The sequence below is a fragment of the Tachypleus tridentatus genome, chromosome 2 (assembly GCF_004210375.1).
Source record: "Tachypleus tridentatus isolate NWPU-2018 chromosome 2, ASM421037v1, whole genome shotgun sequence".
NCBI lineage: Eukaryota > Metazoa > Arthropoda > Merostomata > Xiphosura > Limulidae > Tachypleus > Tachypleus tridentatus.
The window spans coordinates 132,973,524-132,993,607 of NC_134826.1; the positions used below are offsets into that span (position 1 = coordinate 132,973,524).

The 20,084-nt window shown below is 34.4% G+C and overlaps 1 protein-coding gene across 2 annotated transcripts in view; it reads right to left on the minus strand.

The window, feature by feature from the left end:
* Nucleotides 1-20,084, minus strand: part of LOC143245141 (uncharacterized) — a 59,886-nt gene that overhangs the window by 10,050 nt on the left and 29,752 nt on the right. The window contains exons 5-9 of one of the 2 annotated variants that reach the window (XM_076491077.1): nt 18,790-18,907; nt 15,822-16,008; nt 11,641-14,486; nt 9,645-9,770; nt 302-480 (exon numbers count right to left, since the gene is read on the minus strand). In XM_076491077.1, the coding sequence (XP_076347192.1) occupies nt 302-480; nt 9,645-9,770; nt 11,641-14,486; nt 15,822-16,008; nt 18,790-18,907 (3,456 nt within the window). The remainder of the gene's footprint in view (nt 1-301; nt 481-9,644; nt 9,771-11,640; nt 14,487-15,821; nt 16,009-18,789; nt 18,908-20,084) is intronic. The other variant, XM_076491079.1, reaches the window with a different exon arrangement.

Below are 20,084 nucleotides of genomic sequence, written 5' to 3' on the forward strand. Positions count from 1 at the left end.
TAATTTACACGGGTTATCGAATATTAAAAATAAACTGTTTTAAATATGTAAAAACAACATCCTCACTTTAATTGGTGCACCTAATTAAAAACACAAACGCGTTCTTATACATTATTACGGCATTTTAAAAGTTGCACAATGGGCTATATGTGTAATACCAACCACGAGTATCGAAACCTGGTTCTAGCGTTAAAAGTCATTCACTTTAATCATATTCAACTTTAAAATGGTTCTTGACTAGTGCCTTTCAATTGATTTCGTCCAGGGTTACTAGCAAATGAGTACTTTAATAATATTTAACCTTGTCTGAAGGTTGTTCCATTCTTCCAACGTGAACTCCCACTCCAAACTCCTCTTCCTGCTTGAGTAATAGCTCTCGATGAAGTCGCTCCAGTTCATCACGAATTTTCGCACATTCTTCTTCGAGTAGGGGAGTTTTCTTTTTTTCTTCCATGTACCGTTTTCTCCACATTTCTCGTGCTGTGAAAACAACAAATATGGAATTTCATCAACATCGTCAGTGGCGAATGAGACGCTCGTGTGTCGCGGTATTTTATTATTTGAAAAAGACTGGAAAACAATCGCGAAAACAGCAGGAACTGAAAATACACCGCGTGAAGAAGAGAATTCTAGTGGGATGGAAGTAATAAAAATTAATCAGAATTTAAGAAATCCCGTGTTTTATCTCTGCTGGAAAATAACTGAGAAATATTGAGAGAATTCATATGTCTATTAAGTCACGGAAAGCAATCAAAAAGAGCTCTAGAAAGCATTATTAGGAAGTGTTGATTAGCTTCTGTATAACTCTGGGTAGTTTTGATGAGTTGAACCAGAGTTCGGTGGGGCTCACGAAGAGCGTTTACGAAGAGCAACGTTTCTCAAGTGCCTGTTTTTCACCGTTTTTTAAATTTGTTTGTGTTTCTTGTTGTTTTCTGAGAAAATTGAAAAATTGATGGATAGGGGATAAAAATTGTGAAACCGTGTCTGTAAATTGCTTACTGGCAGCTTTATTTTACGTCTCTCTGTTACCACAGCCATTCGAAGGGTTGTACTTGTTCAAATTAGATATGATTTGATACATAATACAAATAGATATGAACCTAAAACAGTTAACTTTGTAACCTAGATGTATTTCAATCATTCAAATTAGTGTTGAGTTATTTGCTCATTGCTAAACTTTAAAGGCCCAGCATGCCCAGGTGGTTACGTCGCACGACTCACAATCTGAGGGTAGTGTGTTCGAATCCCCGTCACACTAAACATGATCGCTCTTTCAGTCGTGGAGGTGTTATAATATTACGGTCAATCCCACTATTCGTTGGTGAAACGGTAGCCCAAGATTTGACGGTGAGTGGTGATAACTAGCTGCCTTCTTTCTAGTCTTACACTGCTAAATTAGGGAAAGCTAGCGAAGATAGCTCTCGTGTAACTCTGCGCGAAATTCAAACCAAACCAAACTTTATCCCCCGTTGGTACAGTGGTAAGTCTTCGGATTTACAACACTAAAATCAGGGGTTCGATTCCCCTCGGTGGACTCAGCAGATAGCCCAATGTGACTTTGCCATAAGAAAAAAACATACACACCAAACTTTAGGAGGGTTCGTATCGAAACTTTCGAATAATTTCTCATAGGTTTGAGTTCATGTGGGAAATACAGTTGGATGTACTGTGTTGTGAGTCAACAAAATATTTGCTTAAACGGCCTATCGAAATCGTTAACTGTATGATTCTATAATCTATACGTTTTACTCATCACCTATGTTTCTGTTGACAAAATATCACCCTCAATGGCCAGAAGTAACAAATGGTTAGTGGATTAAAGAGTCTAATGTCCGAAGCAACTACTGCTGACTGGTTTTCTTCCTTTTGTTCAGTAATTCTAAAGTAGAATTGGCTATTTTTAAACCTTTGGGTCATCTCATGTGTCGCATAACGCGTCGTTTAGGTTAAAATATTCAATTCCAAATCTCAAATACTTTGTACGATGGATTATAAGGCTCGTTGAATCTTGTGGTAGATACTTTAGTGTAGTTAAAACGGTGGTTTAATTACTTGAGGTTAAATGATCAATTTTATGAACGATATTGTTTATGAACAACAACAAATGACATCATATTAAACAATTCTCGTCAACTTTATGCTAAATATAAAGTTTTCGTGTTTTAATTAACTTTTGCTGTTTTTGGAGATTTTTACCCTAGATGTTGTATGAAAGTTATTGCTAGCATGTTCGTAGAGCTAATAGAAAAACCAAAGACGAAGTCTTAATAAAAACCTAAGATTTAACGAAAATATATTAAAATTCGAACTGGGATTCTGCCATTTTTATTGCTTGATTCATTGACAAAGTTTGATTATGCGTGTTTACTGAAACAGTGAGACAGAATGTGACATTGTGTTATATAACAATTTGTTAATACAGTAAAACAATGAGACTGAAAGTGACATTGTGTTATATAACAATTTGTTAATACAGTAAAACAGTGAGACAGAAAGTTACATTGTGTTATATAACAATTTGTTAATATAGTAAAACAGTGAAACAGAAAGTGACATTGTGTTATATAACAATTTGTTAATACAGTAAAACAGTGAGACAGAAAGTGACATTGTGTTATATAACAATTTGTTAATACAGTAAAACAGTGAGACAGAAAGTTACATTGTGTTATATAACAATTTGTTAATACAGTAAAACAGTGAGACAGAAAGTTACATTGTGTTATATAACAATTTGTTAATACAGTAAAACAGTGAGACAGAAAGTTACATTGTGTTATATAACAATTTGTTAATACAATAAAACAATGAGACTGAAAGTGACATTGTGTTATATAACAATTTGTTAATACAGTAAAACAGTGAGACAGAAAGTGGCATTGTGTTATATAACAATTTGTTAATACAGTAAAACAGTGAGACAGAAAGTTACATTGTGTTATATAACAATTTGTTAATACAATAAAACAATGAGACTGAAAGTGACATTGTGTTATTTTACAATTTGTTAATACAGTAAAACAGTGAGACAGAAAGTGGCATTGTGTTATATAACAATTTGTTAATACAGTAAAACAGTGAGACAGAAAGTTACATTGTGTTATATAACAATTTGTTAATACAATAAAACAATGAGACTGAAAGTGACATTGTGTTATTTTACAATTTGTTAATACAGTAAAACAGTGAGACAGAAAGTGGCATTGTGTTATATAACAATTTGTTAATACAGTAAAACAATGAGACTGAAAGTGACATTGTGTTATATAACAATTTGTTAATACAGTAAAACAGTGAGACAGAAAGTTACATTGTGTTATATAACAATTTGTTAATATAGTAAAACAGTGAAACAGAAAGTGACATTGTGTTATATAACAATTTGTTAATACAGTAAAACAGTGAGACAGAAAGTGACATTGTGTTATATAACAATTTGTTAATACAGTAAAACAGTGAGACAGAAAGTTACATTGTGTTATATAACAATTTGTTAATACAGTAAAACAGTGAGACAGAAAGTGGCATTGTGTTATATAACAATTTGTTAATACAGTAAAACAGTGAGACAGAAAGTTACATTGTGTTATATAACAATTTGTTAATACAATAAAACAATGAGACTGAAAGTGACATTGTGTTATATAACAATTTGTTAATACAGTAAAACAGTGAGACAGAAAGTGGCATTGTGTTATATAACAATTTGTTAATACAGTAAAACAGTGAGACAGAAAGTTACATTGTGTTATATAACAATTTGTTAATACAATAAAACAATGAGACTGAAAGTGACATTGTGTTATTTTACAATTTGTTAATACAGTAAAACAGTGAGACAGAAAGTGGCATTGTGTTATATAACAATTTGTTAATACAGTAAAACAGTGAGACAGAAAGTGGCATTGTGTTATATAACAATTTGTTAATACAGTAAAACATTGAGACAGAAAGTGACATTGTGTTATATAACAATTTGTTAATACAATAAAACAGTGAGACAGAAAGTGACATTGTGTTATATAACAATTTGTTAATACAGTAAAACAGTGAGACAGAAAGTGACATTGTGTTATATAACAATTTGTTAATACAGTAAAACAGTGAGACAGAAAGTTACATTGTGTTATATAACAATTTGTTAATACAGTAAAACAATGAGACTGAAAGTGACATTGTGTTATATAACAATTTGTTAATACAGTAAAACAGTGAGACAGAAAGTTACATTGTGTTATATAACAATTTGTTAATATAGTAAAACAGTGAGACAGAAAGTGACATTGTGTTATATAACAATTTGTTAATACAGTAAAACAGTGAGACAGAAAGTTACATTGTGTTATATAACAATTTGTTAATACAGTAAAACAGTGAGACAGAAAGTTACATTGTGTTATATAACAATTTGTTAATACAGTAAAACAGTGAGACAGAAAGTTACATTGTGTTATATAACAATTTGTTAATACAGTAAAACAGTGAGACAGAAAGTTACATTGTGTTATATAACAATTTGTTAATACAGTAAAACAATGAGACTGAAAGTGACATTGTGTTATATAACAATTTGTTAATACAGTAAAACAGTGAGACAGAAAGTTACATTGTGTTATATAACAATTTGTTAATACAATAAAACAATGAGACTGAAAGTGACATTGTGTTATTTTACAATTTGTTAATACAGTAAAACAGTGAGACAGAAAGTGGCATTGTGTTATATAACAATTTGTTAATACAATAAAACATTGAGACAGAAAGTGACATTGTGTTATATAACAATTTGTTAATACAGTAAAACAGTGAGACAGAAAGTGGCATTGTGTTATATAACAATTTGTTAATACAGTAAAACATTGAGACAGAAAGTGACATTGTGTTATATAACAATTTGTTAATACAATAAAACAATGAGACTGAAAGTGGCATTGTGTTATATAACAATTTGTTAATACAGTAAAACATTGAGACAGAAAGTGACATTGTCTTATATAACAATTTGTTAATACAGTAAAACATTGAGACAGAAAGTGACATTGTCTTATATAACAATTTGTTAATACAATAAAACAGTGAGACAGAAAGTGACATTGTGTTATATAACAATTTGTTAATACAGTAAAACAGTGAGACAGAAAGTGACATTGTGTTATATAACAATTTGTTAATACAGTAAAACAGTGAGACAGAAAGTGGCATTGTGTTATATAACAATTTGTTAATTCCGTAAAATAGTGGTGTGGGTCTTCCGGAAATTGAGTTTACAATATTAAAGACTTTAGTTAGCTTCAGACTTACACGCCTTCAACCTCTGGTAATGAGGTATTTTGTGGTTGGCATTCGTGTTATTTACACAATAGTAAAGAAGAGAAGGCCTGGCATGGCCAAGCGCGTAAGGCGTGGGAGTCGTAATCCGAGGGTCGCGGGTTCGCGCCCGCGTCGCGCTAAACATGCTCGCCCTCCCAGCCGTGGGGTGTATAATGGGACGGTCAATCCCACTATTCGTTGGTAAAAGAGTAGCCCAAGAGTTGGTGGTGGGTGGTGATGACTAGCTGCCTTCCCTCTAGTCTTACACTGCTAAATTAGGGACGGCTAGCACAGATAGCCCTCGAGTAGCTTTGTGCGAAATTCCAAAACAAAGAGTAAAGAAGAGGGGTCCATGCAATATGCACTCTCGTGCTACACAAGCTCGGAATTCAATGTTAATAAACTTACTGATGTAATTACCTGACATCTTTTGTTAAGTATACTCGGTAGATGTGATGTATGTATTATTAGAGGGAAGGCAGGTAGGCAACACCACCCCGTCATACACTTGGGCTACTCTTTACCAACGAAAGGTGGGATTTACCGTCACATCATAACACCTCCATAGTTGAAATGTCGAACATATTCGGTTATGGGATTTGAACCCACGATCCTCAGATTGCCCTAATTTGTGCCTGGCCCTCCTGACACTAAAGAAACGCCATATTACTCAACTATTATTTTTTCCCCACTGTTCAGGCCACGGTAAACATAAACGAAGTTAAATGAATCACAGAAGAACGTAATATAAAAGTCACTTCTTCCCTGGTGGATTTCACTGATAGAAGTATCAGGACAAGCAGTCTCTATTCTCGAACTTGGTTTTATTGGTTGTTGTCTTAAAACACCCGACATTTTTCCATCATTTCTAGTAAAAACTCGATCATTTAAACATAAGGCAAATAATTATTGTTACTTTAGAAATTAGACTGTGTACCTGGATTAACACGCGACCACTTCATTAAAGTAAATAATGTTTGTTTTTGAATTTCGCGCGAAGGTACTCAATGGCTATCTGCGCTAGCCGTCCCTAATTTAGCAGTGTTCGACTAGAGGGAAGGCAGCTAGTCATCACCACTCACCGCCAACTGTTGGGCTACTCTTTTACCAACGAGTAGTGGGATTGATCGTCACAATATAATGCCCCCACGGCTGAAAGAACGAGCATGTTTGGTGCGACTGGGATTCGAACTCGCGACTCTCGGATTACGAGTCGAACGCCTTAACCCACCTGGCCCCATAAAAGTAAAACCACGATAGTTAAAAAATTAGCGCGAGAGCAAACAGAAATATGAAAAGCGTAAGTGCAGACAGCAAGAAAAATTGAAACAGAATTGTGAACTTAACAAGGACACTAGCGACATCTAGCAAAATAGTTTGAAAACAAATTAACTAGGTTAAAATCGCCCAACTGGAAATTTCTTGCTCAACAGACAGAATTCCAAATGTATTCACTGAAAATGTTATAACAAGAAGTTTAAACATGTGACTTTTTAACCGCCTGGTTTTCAATTCCAACATTGCGAAAATTAAACTACAATGAAAGAAGTTTCTAACAATTTTAATTTAAAATCATCATTTATTTTTTACATATAATTAAAATTCCCTGGATTTCAGAATTTTTCTTTGCTTAAAGTAATTGAAAGTATTTATTTTTGTCTTAGTAAAAGTCTGTTCAATGAATGCCTGAGCTATGTCCACTGCGGATATCGAGCATCGGATATTAGTAGTACAACTGTATGTCTGCAGACTTATAACGCTAGGATCCAGGTTTTGATACATGTAGTGGACAGAGCACAGATAATAGCCTATATATAGCTTTGTGCTTAATTACAAACAGGCCTAATCTACCAGTGGACTAAAAAATTGCTGGTTGAGTATGTCTTCATTGCTGAGTAATATATCTAGACAGTATATATAGTTCAGTTATTTTTTAAGCATATGACTCTAATAAAACGCTACAACACTGCTAACTACTGCTCTCCTAATACATCAGGTACGATTAACAAGAGTCTGATATCACGTTTCAAGCATAATCAAAAATCAATACGATGTTGAAAGCTTCTGAAGTTCATTGAAACAGTCCCTGGTCCAGAATAATTAACCTGAGAAGTCGCAAATTCGAGCATTGGAAGTCTATTAGACACTAGCATGCCATTAATTCTGTCCTGAGGACTTAAACAGACAAATATATAGATCCATATACAGAAAAAAGAAAGATAAATCACAGTACTATATCTTTCACTTTTGACAATTAGAGACAGAGATAGACCGAAAGATAGATCGGTTATAACGGATTTGCTAATACATATTTATTTTAATATTGATGTTTGTTTTAGTTAAATATATATTTAGAAATGCATGTGACTTATGTATATATTGAAAATGTGTGTTGCGAAAGTCCCGCCTATTTTCTAAATTTGTAGAAATTCTCGCATATAAAAATCAACAATGTGTGTATGTAAAATACTAGTGACTGCCAGTATTATTGCCAACTGAAATTTAGAGAACCTCGCCTGATGATTATAAAAAGTAGTCATCGCAACACGCGGAGAGACAGTATACATTGTTGCTTTGCTACAGTTAGTATACTACTATAAATCTCGGAAGCTATAACTGTGATAAACACGTATTATTCAGAGAACTAGAGATATTTGACCAGAAACGTTTATAAATTTCGAACATTATGAACCATTTAACTTAAGAAAATAACTTCAGACATTAGTATTTCTACGAGAACATTATATTATATCTTCCTCGGTGAAAAGTCAGCTTGTAAATGGTGTAAGGCTAGCCAAGAATAGAAAGTTAGCTAGCTACGAAGCGAAGTGTAACAATATCAACTCAGAATTAACTCGCTCATCGTGAACCGTCGATAAAATATTCATTTCCAGACCTGATAGAACATTTGAATTATCTTTCAGATACGTTTTTAAGTCTAGATATAAGTTTTTGTAGTTAATCGTTAATTCTATAAATGTAACTTGTGTATCGGTTAACTTAACACACGTTAAAGTATTCTAATTATCTCTAAAATTAGGTCTAGAAATATTTAAATATACTTGTATGTTACTAAGTAGCGATACCTAAGCAATGATCTAACACAAATTTAAAACTAAATTATATCTATACTATTTTCATGTATTTAGACTTATTTCTGTGTGTTTAAATATGAGTATGTAAAATTTTGTTTTCAAAAGTCATTATCATTTGATTACGACTGCTAAGGCTAAACCACCTAAACTGTTCTATCACAATTACCTGAGTTCACTCGTAGAGCTAAAAAGCAAACACGCCACTAAACCCTAAACGGCAACAGACTGATTTAATTATCGATATTATTTTTCATCATTTTCCAAGATTAGCGTTTTGTCTCTGATTAAACGTTTGGTTACATACACTAGTATAATTTTGGAATTTCTAAAAACCTTAGAAGATCTGGAGCAAAAAAAGTGATTGGACTATAGTGAACGTCCTTGTACTATAGGATTTTCAAAACCATGAAATATATGGGTTCAAAAGTTCTTGTATTATATTTATATGATTTTCAAAAACGGTAAAGCAAGGTCTTAACGAGCACACTTTAATTCTTTGAAACGCAGACTTTGTTATTTTAAAAAACTTTAAACAATAATTAATATATTTTATTTTTATCGAGTCAAAAAAAATTGTAAGAATTCACCCAATCTCTTGAAAATAACACCCACCATGGATCGACTACATTACCTGTAACGACATAAAATGGTGCTCAGTCTTACCTTAAAGAAGTAATTCATTTTACAATAACCATAGGAATTTCGGGAAAAGGTTTGATTTTTGTTTATTTTTGAATTTCGCTCAAAGCTACACGAGGGCTATCTGCGCTAGCCGTCCCTAATTTAGCAGTGTAAGGCCAGAGGGAAGACAACTAGTCAGCACCGTTCACCGCCATCTTTTGGGCTACTCTTTTACCAGCGAACAGCGGGATTGACTGAACATTATAACGCTCCCACGGCTGAAAGGGTGAGCATGTTTGGTGTGACGGTGACTCGAACCCACGATCCTCGGATTACGAGTCGAGTGTCTTAACCATCTAGTCATGCCAGGTCTTGAAAAAAGGTAATTCCATTTTTTCATACACGTGCTCAACACTACTCAGCAGTATTTCCTTTTTTTTTTCCTATTATTTATTTCGTTTTTAAAAATATGTAGTTTATATTTTTTAAAATTGCAGTACCAAAACAAGATGAGAGGTTAAAACTATAATACTTCACTGGGTCATTTTTTATATTCTCGACCATGCTATACTAACGCAGAAACTAAGCTGACAGAAATAAGTATCAACTGTACTTTACTTTGATCTTTCTTTCGATTAGCCTTGGATTTTAGTTGATTCGCTCGTCTGAGATACTCTTGTCGCTTGGCATCCAGTAGTCGACGTTCTGCTTTAAGTTCCTCTAACATCAGCTGTAGGCGTTCTCCTTAATTCACAGAAATATACAAGAACATAATTATATTAATGTTTGGGCTCAATATGCCAAGGTTTGTATACGCTGGAACTAAATTAGTAATAGATTCAATTTTGTACTATAAGTTCATTTATCAAAACTGCAGAATTAATACAGAATAAATTGACGTGTCTATATCAAAACTTTACTTAGTTTTATATTGTGCGACGTTTCAACCAGAAGTCCTTGATCATGGTCTTTACTAGCCATCCCTAATTTAATAGTGTAAGACTAGAGGGAAGGCAGCTAGTCATCACCACCAACCGCCAACTCTTGGGCTACTCTTTTACCAACGAATAATGGGATTGACCGTCACATTTATAACGCCCCCACGGCTAAAAGGGCGAGCATGTTTGGCGCGACGGGGATGCGAACCCGCGACCCTCAGATTACGAGTCGCAAGTGTTAACCCACCTGGCCATGTCGGGCCTAAATTTTTCGTATAGACACATCAATTCATCCTTTAGTAGCTGGACTATCCGTACCCTGGAGGGAAATTATGTAAATTTAGAACATTGCCTCCCTTATATGTAATTAAATGATCTTAAGAACTGCAAAGCACAAATGCAAAATCGCAAGCTTGTATGTATCCTCGCATTGATGCAACAAACCTTCAAATCAAGTTCGGCAAAGAATCATCAACAGAAGGCGAAGTAGTGGTGAAAAAACGCAAAATACAAAACTGAAAATTTGTATATATTTTCTCATAGACTTAATGAACCTCCATACCAAGTTTGGTGAAATTCCATCTCCACCCTACGAAATAGTTACATCGACATACAACAGATGGCATTTATTCTTTGTTGTCATTTATCCCAGTTTTTCTTCTTCGGTAACAACACTTATACAACGTAATACAGTACAGTTCAAAGCTTGCAAGACGATGACGTTCGTTAATGCTATTAAACTTTCCTAGAGAAACTGATTGATTGGTACTAATCGTTCTTTAGTCAGATATTATCTACATGTACAGGAAGGCTAATTTTTTTAAAACATATGCTAGTGAGACCGTCGTGTCGAATATACAGATTTAATACTCGCTAAGAAAAGAAAACCGACAAGAAAAGTCAAATGGTGTACGTACTGTAAAACCCCCAAGTTTTTCAGTTTCATTAATTTGTTGTTTGCTTTTAAATTCGTGCGTCTTTAAACAAGAACAGGTTAAAACTTAGGTTATACATGAGGAAATAACCTTAAGATTGTCTGATTTAGAACAAAGCCACATCGGTTGATGTGCTATGTCTACTGTGGCCCATTGTGGTACAAATAACCTTAAGAACCTATCTTGCAAAAAGTTGTCTTGTCCTTCATTTATCCGTATACGTCCGTTTTGTTATACATTTTAATATAACAATTGTCGAACATTAAGTAAAGATTACAGATGATTAATTTACATTTTTCATCCAGTGAAAATAAAGAACAACTACGGAACTAGTTTTCTGTCATTGTTCCTTACAACTATTAAACAAGTACTTTGGGTTTCAGATTTCTTTTGTAAATAAACTCAGAAACTATAAGCAATGTCCGTTCTTTTTGCTACTATAATATAGTGTAGTAAATTATCTTATTTAATGAAGTATTAAACGTCAGTCTTTATTCTAATATTGGTCCAACATAGAGGACCTGATAGCTATTTCCTAACTGTTTCTTTCAGTTTATTTTAACTTCGCTTTAATTTGATTTTGAAAATGAAAATGAAGTCATAATTGGGGTTACTCTAAGGTGTCAAAACAGAAGCCACATTTCAAAATTTGTCTTAAATTGTAGTTATTATATTAAACAAAATTATAATATTGTAAAAATAGTTGGGCCACATACAAGATCAAAACTCACAAATACTTACTGCGACTAAGAGGTTCATCATCTCTCAGTAGTTCTAATGTGGACGAAGTCTTATGCACCCTGTTTATATCTCCCTTTTTATTTCTTTCCATTGCTGGAAGTCTTGCAAGTCCATAGCCATCAGAGCGACTTCTTCGTAGTAGGTATCCTCCATCAGATGTCCAACGTGGTCGCCATTTTCTTTTTCCCAATCTTGACGTCCAACCAAAGTCCTGTTCTTGTGTGTTTACTTGTGGTTTGCTGCCAGGTCCTCCGTGAAGAGTATCCTTTCCTCTTTTCGTTCTCACTGTCCCGTCGTTTTCTTGTATCACTCCACGCTGAGAAGCTGGAGGTAATTCATTCTGGGCATTTCTTCCACGCTTTGTTCTAGGATCATGGCGTCTATAATACCATCGTCTACCATTCCCATCAACTGCCCAGGCAAGCGATCCTCTTGAGGTATAAGTGTTTTCTGGAAGTTTGTTTCTCAATGAAACATCATTCTTGTGTTCATATTTTCTGTGTGTAACACCGTTTTTACGCGCAAAAATTTCATTTTTATGTTTATGTTTTCTGTTATTCTTAACTGTTTCTTCTATTTGATCATCAACGCCGTCTGAGCCTTCTTCATCATGCAACTTCTCAACTTCCAAATCACCAAAGTCACCTTCATGTGCTTTAGCCGCACTGCCTGCTTTATCAGTATTGCTCTGTCCATCATCTTCTCTTGTTCCAGTTCGTGAACCAACCCCCATATCACCTTCACTGGCTTCTGTTAAATCCCCTATTCCATTGTTGAAGTCTCCTTCAAAACTTTCTGCTTTCTCTCCTGTTCCACTTTCATCAGCTTCAATTACATCACCTGTTCCATCATTAATATCTCCTTCACCAGCTTCAGTACCATCTCCTGTTCCATCATTAATATCTTCTTCACCAGCTTCAGTTGCATCCCCTGCTCCATCATTAATATTTTCTTCACCAGCTTTAGTTGCATTCTCTGCTCCATCGTTAATATTTTCTTCTCCAGCTTCAGTTGCATCCCCTGCTCCATCGTTAATATTTTCTTCTCCAGCTTCAGTTGCATCCCCTGCTCCATCATTAATATTTTCTTCACCAGCTTCAGTTACATCCTCTGCTCCATCATTAATATTTTCTTCACCAGCCTCAGTTACATCCTCTGCTCCATCATTAATATTTTCTTCACCAGCTTCAGTTGCATCCCCTGCTCCATCATTAATATTTTCTTCACCAGCTTCAGTTACATCCTCTGCTCCATCATTAATATTTTCTTCACCAGCTTCAGTTACATCCTCTGCTCCATCATTAATATTTTCTTCACCAGCTTTAGTTGCATCCTCTGCTCCATCATTAATATTTTCCTCTCCACCTTCAGTTGCATCCCCTGCTCCATCATTAATATTTTCTTCACCAGCTTCAGTTGCATCCCCCGTTCCATCATTAATATTTTCTTCACCAGCTTCAGTTGCATCCCCCGTTCCATCATTAATATTTTCTTCACCACCTTCAGTTGCATCCCCTGCTCCATCATTAATATTTTCTTCACCAGCTTCAGTTGCATCCCCCGTTCCATCATTAATATCATCTTTGCCAGCTTCAGTTGCATCCCCCGTTCTATCATTAATATCTTCTTCGCCAGCTTCTATTCTAGTCCCATCTCCATCTCGTTCTAATACATCTTGTGTTCCATCTTCAAGAACAGCTTCACCTGTATGCGAATCTCCAATATCTTCGTCAATATAATTTTCCTTACTGTCATGAACACTTACTTTATCAATTTCTGTTTCTGTCTGCATGTTTTCTAATTCTGTGCTATCAGTTTGTGTCATTGTTTCACCAAGTTCCTTCACAGATACCTCGATTTTTAATCGACCACGCTGAGTTTGACTAGATTCACTTCCTGCTTTAATTTCTGCGTTATCTTGTAAAACGGAACTTGCATAGCGTTCTTCATTGTTCTCATGATCTGAATCCTGGTCCAGAACTTTTCCTTCAGAACTTTTGTTTTCAATCCATTCTTCTTCATTCTTATTCATAAACGTTGTAGGTTCATCACCTCCATTATCTCCACTGGCTGGGATCGTTCCATCATTCACTGTATGCCTGTATCTCCTCTTTTCTGTTCTTTCTTCTCGGGTCTCTGTTATAATCTTCCTTACGATGTACTTATTACCTTCTTCAGCATCAGAACCATTATCATCAAGAGTTATAACATGCTCTCGAATAACAGCTGTTCCACTCTCTACCTCAGGATCTCTTTCTTCGTCTTCAACGTATTGAACTATTTCACTAATCTCGTTACCTGTAGCATTGTTTCCGTCAGCATCAAGAAGTTTAATACTGGTCTTTTCAATAATATACTCTTCATTTGAACTCTTTGAAGGAGAATTGTACTTACTGTCTTCAGTAAAAAGTTGCCCCTTGGATACTGTACTAACACTATTACTATTTGTCAAAGTGTTTTGTCTGTTATTGTTCTGTTTGCCAAAAGTTTTCTTTTGGTATTTCTGTGAAGACATTCTTTCTCTTCTTATAGCTTCAGCTTGATCCGTGTGCTGTTCCACCTTAGACTCGTTCCTCTTTGTTATCCTTTTTCTGTCGGGGAGACCATTTTTACTTTTTGATTGAGACTTTGGAATGTTATTGACTCTTCTGTTAGAAGAAAGTTCATGAGACTTATTGTTGACTGTACGTCTAATTCCTTTATTTTTTATCACTTTTTCCCCTTCAACCTGATCGTAACTGACATTTTCGTCTTCATCTTCATCAAAATAGTTTTCTTCGGCATCTTCCTTCCTGGTCCCAGTTTCTTGTTCATTTAATTTGTATTTCGCCTCTTTTCCTTTTTTTCTGCGTAAATAGATAAAAATGTTAAGATGATATACGGCATGAAAGCAAGACATAATATTGACGAAACATTTTGAGCGTGTTGCTATCTTCTACGTAAAAGATTTTCAATAATTTAAATATCAGGGAACAGTTTTTGTTTTGGTTTTTAAATCCCACAAATCGGCAAGGTGGCTGTAACAGTGGTTGAAAAACACTGGCCTATATGAGTGGAGTCGATTGCTTTATCTGTATGTATGTGTGTAGATATCAAAATAATAGTAATGTTTTTTGTATGTCCATGTAGCTGTTTTGCAGGATGTGGATGAATCCTCAGCAAAACGTGTATGGAGGTTCATTAGGTTCAAGCGGGGGATATATATAAATATTCAGTTTTGCTGGTTTTTTATGGGTGTTTTTGTGGTTTTTTTACCACTATTTCGCCCCCTGTAAATGGATCTTAACCAACTTTCGTGTGGAGGTTCATTAGGTCCATGCAGGGGGACACAGAAATTTTTCACTTTTGCAGTTTTAATGGGCGATTTTTAAATTTCGGATAAAGGACAATTGTCTTCCATTAATCATGAATTTATATAACTGCCGTCCAGGGGACGGGTACTCCAACTAGTACATTAATAAAGTTTGTATCACATTATATTTTGTTAAGAATTTCAACCAAATGCTGTGTAACAGTGGAGTAAAATGATACCTTCTGTTTTAGTTAAGTATACTTATAATCACAGTCACATAATTTCAATATGAGGTTCGTGATAACGCTGATACATTATCTTACTGAGTACGCATATCAAAGAATTGTTATCATGATACACATGTTGGGATAAAATGGTGTACATAAAATATGTTGGTATGTTCGTGTTTGAATTTCGTTCACAGCTACACGAGGGCTATCTGCGCTAGCCGTCCCTAATTTAGCAGTGTAAGACTAGAAGTAAGGCAGCTGGTCATCACTACCCACCGCCAACTCTTGGGCTACTCTTTTACCAACGAATAGTGGGATTGAGCGTCACATTATAATGCTCCCATGGCTGAAAGGGCGAGCATATTTGGTGTGAAGGGGATTCGAACCGGCGACCCTCAGATTACGAGTCGAGCGCTTTAACCGCCTGGCCATGCCCGTCCATAAATACGATGGTCTTGCAATGTTAAATTCGGTTCATCCACATGTAAAACATTTTTAAAACTTTAATATTTACATGATGCATTTTATATCTTGTCATACACCAGATTATATTCTGCAACTTACTGGCTAGAACTGTTTCCCTATTAACAATTATGCTATTCCAATAGGGTTTTAAGAGAGGTACGACGAACAACAAACGCTTGTAAATTAATATTTACCGTCTATATCGAACGTTACTTTCGTCAGTTTCTCCTCTGCTAACCATAAGTCGTCTTGGTTTTCCCCTTTCATCAGAACGTGGCGCTGTACTGTACTTTTGCTGTTTTACAAATTTTGAAGACACAGTGTTGTTTGACTGAGTGGTTGATTCTATGTAATTACCTTTAGTTCCACCAAAAGAAGTATCTGGAAAATGTTCAAATATTAATTATGAGAAAAAAATACCATCTCCGTATAAACCTGCGCTTGTAAGGTGTGCAATACTTACACCACTTTATACAAGAAGACTTGTAAGTATTGCACACCTTACCATCTCCGTATAAACCTCCGCTTGTAAGGTGTGCAATACTTACACCACTTTATACAAGAAGACTTGTAAGTATTGCACACCTTACCATCTCCGTATAAACCTCCGCTTGTAAGATGTGCAATACTTACACCACTTTATACAAGAAGACTTGTAAGTATTGCACACCTTACCATCTCCGTATAAACCTCCGCTTGTAAGGTGTGCAATACTTACACCACTTTATACAAGAAGGTAAGTGGAGCAGGTTTAAACAGTTTAAGTAAAACGAAAAAAACAGAAACACTAGCAAAATTAACAAGTACAGAATTATGTTATAAAATTAGAAATGATTGTAAAAAATGTATTATAAAATATATTAGGTTTCGTGGTTTTCCTTCTATTTTCATTCGAATATTTTATCTCGAAGTTCTAATGAAGTTCATTCCAAAAAGACCATTTCCGATTCAGATGTTTTTCGTGTAAGCAGTCAACAAATGTCCACAAAATCCAATATAATATACAATTTCTGTACAAAGCTTTGAGGCAACAAATGTCCACAAAATCCAGTATAATATACAATTTCTGTACAAAGCTTTGAGGCAACAAATGTCCACAAAATCCAATATAATAGACAGCTACCGTATAAAGCTTTGAGTTAACATATATCCACTAAATACGATACGGTTTTTGCGATCCATGAGTCAGCAATTGTGTACTAAATCCAAAACAATACACAACTTCTGCATACAAGTATAGTGTAATTAGTTTACTGTTTTAAAGGTCAGGAAGGTAAACACAAAGGGACTTTTTTTTCCATTGTACTAACAAAGATAAGAAAGAAGTAAACAAATGACTGAAGCCCACGCTTGTCATACAGAAAAAGGTACATTGATGGTTAAAATGGTATCTGACTAAACTCTCTTTTAACCATCAATTACTGTTACAACAACTTCATACCATTACTTTCCAATAATTGCTATGATGTATAAAACTCCTACGTAAGGACTTCAGAATATCATTACTCAAATAAGTATATTGTCGTGTGAAACCACCTTATCAGATTAAAAAATACTAGTACCAGATGAATTCAGAATATTACTAACCAGTACCATCATACGAAGACTAGAATATTACTACGCAGTATCATATAGAACTACTATACAAGGTCTTTAGAACATTAATATCAAATAACTTTAGATCATTACCAACCACTATCACATACAACCCTATCTGAAGACTTTAGAATATTACTATCAAATAACTTTAGATCATTACCAACCACAATCACATACAACCCTATCTGAAGACTTTAGAATATTACTATCAAATAACTTTAGATCATTACCAACCACTATCACATACAACCCTATCTGAAGACTTTAGAATATTACTATCAAATGTCATATAACTGTACGAGGACATTTGAATATTACTTTCCAATAAAATTCAGTACCATACAAAAAACCACTGATAAAAAAATTCAGAATATTATTACTCAACAAACCCAGTATTATAGAGAATTACTATGTAAATACTTTACATAATTCTTAGTCTAATCAAACTATGAAAATCCTCTAAATCTGATGAAGTATAGAACCAAATAAACAGTCAGAACATATTGGACTGAAACCATTACTGTCCCCTAACTCTACTTATGTATGTAAATATATTTATATATATTTTTTGTGTGCGTATTAACTCTCCAGTAGTTCCAGGTTATGACTTTCTGTTAAATCTGACGTATAAAATTGTTCTTCAGTGATTACAGTCAGTTTGAATGAATATAAATGAGCATACAATATTTGTTCAGCATTTTCAGGTATTTAATGTTCACTTGCTGTTTTACAGGAGTTGTTAAAAATAGGAATTCCTCCTTCTTCTTGCTCAACCGTGTCTTATCTCTTTTATACCATTTGTCACAAGTTATTGCATTTTCTTTCTGTAAATTAGGACCACGAATATCTCATTTTCTTATGTTCAGATATAATGACCCTTGGCTTACCACAATATTAGACAGTCACAGGAACAGTTGCCAACAGACTTCAGTGTGGTCAGACTGTTGAAATGAGCATTGAAAATCCATCGTAACCATACATTAGATGGATTATAGAAATCAAACTGGGAGGGGGTAGTTGCTTTAGGTAAGACAGCCTTATAATATAGCCTTTTGCAATCGAAACTACGCTACAGGGATATTGTAAAGATGCACTGTAGTTAGATAGAATATGACTGGACGTGGCGACATGATATAACGTACCAATGGAAATGAGGAAAGAGCTGTTTTATCTGAATTTTTCAGTGGCAGTCATAACCAATGTCACTCTCAGTTACCATTTTATAATTGTGTTGAATGTCAACTTTGGTGAAAACACCGAAGTAATGCCTCTAATAACAAACACATAACGTTGAGCATCTCTCGCGCAGTGTACTAATATCACACATATGGTTATTTCTGAACACATCTTGCATAATTCAGTGGTTTCAATTGGTATTTTGCACAAGCCTAGTACTATTTAGCACTATTAGTACTGTTTATGCTTTATTTCTAGCTGTTTATATTTGTATTAATAACGTGACACTGTTTCTATCCTTATTAAGTCCACTATTTGTTATGGATACTTTCCCTGTATCTGTTAGTGAAATGTGTTAAATTTTCATTTAGGATAATTCATACTTACCCTCACTGTACTGAGATTTATTATCTAGTGTCTCTTCAACGCCACTATCCTCTCCTTGTGACCAATTAGGATCACCTACGTATAATCCTTCCTTTAAATAGATCTCAGGTTCGGGGGCCTTGGGAATATAAAAAATAGAAGTTACCTAATAGAACAAAGGCCTAATAGTAATAAAATCTAGAAAGTATCAGGTAAATAAGAACGATGGATACACATTGGAAACCAAAGTAACTAAATCTTCATTTCTGTGATACACATATATCAATGATCTTTATCTACAAACATGAATAAAAACCCTATAATTAGAACGCTTTCTAAAGGCCGACTTCTCTTCAAACTGAACACCCCTAGTTTGCCCCTCAAGGAAAAAGTTCCATCTTTCAAAACCGCTCGGGTTATAGGGTTTTTATTCATGTCTGCCACGTGTTTTTCTAATATTATGAATTAATTTACAGTAATTGTATATTTTACCAAACATCTTATGAAAATTAATTTGTTAACTTTTTCGATTCTTCCTTACAAAAAGGAGGGTTTTGATCCTTTGTTACAAATATATTGCTTAATTAAAGTATTTTTATCTAAACGTTTGAGTCAAACGTGCTCGATAGCCACAAAGAATCTGTGATAAATGCCAAACTAACGCGTATTGATTTCAGTATTTGACTTAAGCCTAAACTATTTTACAATAGGCTAATCTGCTCGTGCTGATAATTAAACAAATCACTTTCTAGTAAAAGACAGTGCTCGTGCAAGAAAAATACCGCTGAATTTCTCTTACAGGAATATCACTAATTGGAATTACATTATTATTGCTTGCTATTACCTCCTATAATAATAATCTTCCTGTTTAATAAAATCCAAGAAACAAGTTTTAGTGTGTGCGTATGCACATACTTATATAATAACATTCTTTATATAAAAAATGCGTTTTACACCTTTTATTTGACAATAATATTGTGAAATTTAAAACGTTCAGATACTGTATAACGGATATTCCTTTTTAGAAAAAATATATCTCATATTTACGAGAAAAAAAAAAAAAGAGAAACTAGCCTCAATTCTTAACGTTGAAATATCCTACAACTATTACATCTTTATAGTCCCGTGATAAGTTAGCGGTAAGTCCACAGGGCTAAGACGATAAAATCGGAAAGTCGATTCTCCGCAATGGACACAGCTCATTGTGTGGCTCTGCACTAACACAACATCAACATGTATCATTGTATATCTAAAAGTGTGACATTTAACTTAACAATTTATTTATACTTATTAATATATATAAGCATTCTCACCTG